This window comes from Bombina bombina, chromosome 7, assembly GCF_027579735.1.
Source record: "Bombina bombina isolate aBomBom1 chromosome 7, aBomBom1.pri, whole genome shotgun sequence".
Classification (NCBI taxonomy): domain Eukaryota; kingdom Metazoa; phylum Chordata; class Amphibia; order Anura; family Bombinatoridae; genus Bombina; species Bombina bombina.
Genome location: NC_069505.1, coordinates 631,981,278 through 631,984,092, shown reverse-complemented (window position 1 = coordinate 631,984,092; position 2,815 = coordinate 631,981,278). Strand labels below are relative to the sequence as shown.

The 2,815-nt window shown below is 42.5% G+C and overlaps 1 protein-coding gene across 1 annotated transcript; it reads left to right on the top strand.

The window, feature by feature from the left end:
* Positions 1–422: 422 nt before the first annotated feature.
* Positions 423–2,256, top strand: LOC128635668 (E3 ubiquitin/ISG15 ligase TRIM25-like). The gene is given in 2 exon segments (XM_053688773.1): positions 423–1,608; positions 1,610–2,256. Coding segments are annotated over 2 exon segments (1,584 nt in total). The 5' UTR covers positions 423–565; the 3' UTR covers positions 2,151–2,256.
* Positions 2,257–2,815: the final 559 nt, after the last annotated feature.

Here is a 2,815-nt window from a genome sequence, read left to right as displayed (position 1 = left end):
TTTATAAATGACAGTCACAGTGGTTACTTTATAAATGACAATCAGCATAAACCACTGTGAATGAACATTAAGAACAAGAAAGCTGCAAAATGTTTCGTTTTCAGAATGATTGTCTATAGGTTGTTTGTTACATTAAAGTTGATTAAAAAAAAAAAAAGAAGCTTTGTGTGGAGATCACATGTTTCCTGTCTAGAGTCAGTGGAGGTCACATGTTTCCTGTGTAGAGTCAGTGGAGGTCACATGTTTCCTGTCTAGAGTCAGTGGAGGTCACATGTTTCCTGCCTAGAGTCAGTGGAGGTCATATGTTTCCTGTCTAGAGTCAGTGGAGGTCACATGTTTCCTGTCTAGAGTCAGTGGAGGTCACATGTTTCCTGTCTAGAGTCAGTGGAGGTCACATGTTTCCTGTCTAGATTGGTGCTCCAGTCTGCAGCCAGACATCTTTGGAAAAAGGAGCTGCGTTAGTTCTTCCCTCCCCCCCATCAGGATAGTTTGTACTTTCAAAGATCACTGAAAGTACTAAAGAATAACAGAATTTCAGTTCCATTTCCTGCTGCAGGATACAAGCATGGCTTCTGCTGGTCTGAGACAGGAGCTGACCTGCACCATCTGCCTGAGCATTTATACAGATCCTGTAACTCTGAGATGTGGCCATAACTTCTGCCTGGGCTGTATTGAGAATTTGATGGGTACCCAGGAGGGGTCTGGGGTTTATACCTGTCCTGAGTGCAGAAAGAGATTTACTAATAGACCTGGGCTGCAGAGGAACCGGAAGCTACGTAATATAGTAGAATGTTTCAGCCCGAGTCATCAAGGGACAGAGTCTAATATCTTCTGCACTTACTGTATTCACTCTCCTGTACCTGCTACTAAATCCTGTCTGCTGTGTGAGGCTTCTCTGTGTGATACCCATCTGATTGTACACAGCAAGTCTGAGGAACACGTCCTAACTGAACCCACCACTTCCTGGGGTAACAGAAAATGCTACAAACACAAGAAGCTCCTGGAATATTACTGCACTGAGGATGCTGCCTGTATCTGTGTGTCCTGCTCCCTGGCCGGAGAGCACAGGGGACACCAGGTGGAGCTGCTGAATGAGGCTTCTGAGAAGAAGAAAAAGAGACTGAGAGATGTTCTGCAGAAACTGACAACAAAGAGAGAGAAGTCTGAGAAAAGAGTCCAGACTCTGCAGGAACACAGGAGAGGGGTGCAAGAGAAAGCAGCTGATGTAACAGAGCATCTCACTGCCCTGATTAGGGGCGTCAAAAAACATCTGGAAGACCTAGAGAAGCGAGTCCTGAGTGACATCACCCGGCAGCAGGAGCAGGTTTTACTCACAATCTCTAATCTGATCCAGCAGCTGGAAAAAGAGAAGGACGAGCTGACCAGGAAGATGTGTCAAATCGAGGAGCTGTGCAACATGACTGACCCATTAACTGTCCTACAGGAACAGGAATCACACAGAGATGACTTTTGTGGTGCTGAGAAGGGAGATAATGAGGTCACACAGAGAGGTGATAAACAGGTCCCTGCTGTGGTGGATTTGGATGAGGTTCTGATCTCAGTGACCTTATACAATGGTTTCGCTGATATTGTGACTGATTTTAAAGAGAGAGATCTATATGCAGGAGACATCAGACATATTACCGGATATAGACACAGCTCACAATAATGTTATTGTATCAGGTGACCTGGAAACTGTATCCTGGTCACGAATAAACCAGCAGAGACCAGAAATACCAGAGAGATTTACATATACTCCTCAAGTATTAAGCACCGGGAGCTTTTCCTCAGGACGACATTGCTGGGAAGTGCAGATAAGTGAATCAGGACTCTGGCGTGTAGGGGTCTGTTATCCCAGTATGGGGAGGGGAGGACGTCAGTCTATTATTGGAAATAATAACAAGTCTTGGTGTTTGTGTCAGTTTAATAAAAATCTTTCAGTGAGACATAACACAATACGCACCTCATTACAACCCCCTCTATCATGTGACACAGTAGGAATACTGCTGGACTATGAGGCTGGGTGTCTGACCTTTTATGAGCTGAGTGACCCGATCAGACACTTACACACTGTCACTACCACCTTCACTGAGCCTCTTCATGCTGCATTCTGGGTAAGAGCTAGTACCTGGGTGAGAATTCTGCACTAGATACACTGCCCATAATAATAATGCTGCTGCCTTATAGCCAGTGATGTTTGTGTATTGTGCGTATTCTCTGTGAACGGGATGTGAAATAAAATATTTGTGCATAAAAGTCTGGTCTCCTTATATTATATATATAGCTGTATATATGGTACCTACATATGCTGCAGCACAGTACAGAGAGGGGATCACACAGTAATTACAGTCACATAATATAAAATAAATATCTGTATGAAAGTCTGGTCTCCTTATATTATTATATATAGCTGTATATATGGTACCTACATATGCTGCAGCGCAGTACAGAGAGGGGATCACACAGTAATTACTGTCACATAATATAAAATAAATATCTGTGTATGAGAGTCTGGTCTCCTTATATTATATATATATATATAGCTGTATATATGGTACCTACATATGCTGCAGCACAGTACAGAGAGGGGATCACACAGTAATTACTGTCACATAATATAAAATAAATAGCTGTGTATAAGAGTCTGGTCTCCTTATATTATATATATAGCTGTATATATGGTACCTACATATGCTGCAGCGCAGTATAGAGAGGGGATCACACAGTAATTACTGTCACATAATATAAAATAAATATCTGTGTATGAGAGTCTGGTCTCCTTATATTATATATATATAGCTGTATATATGGTACC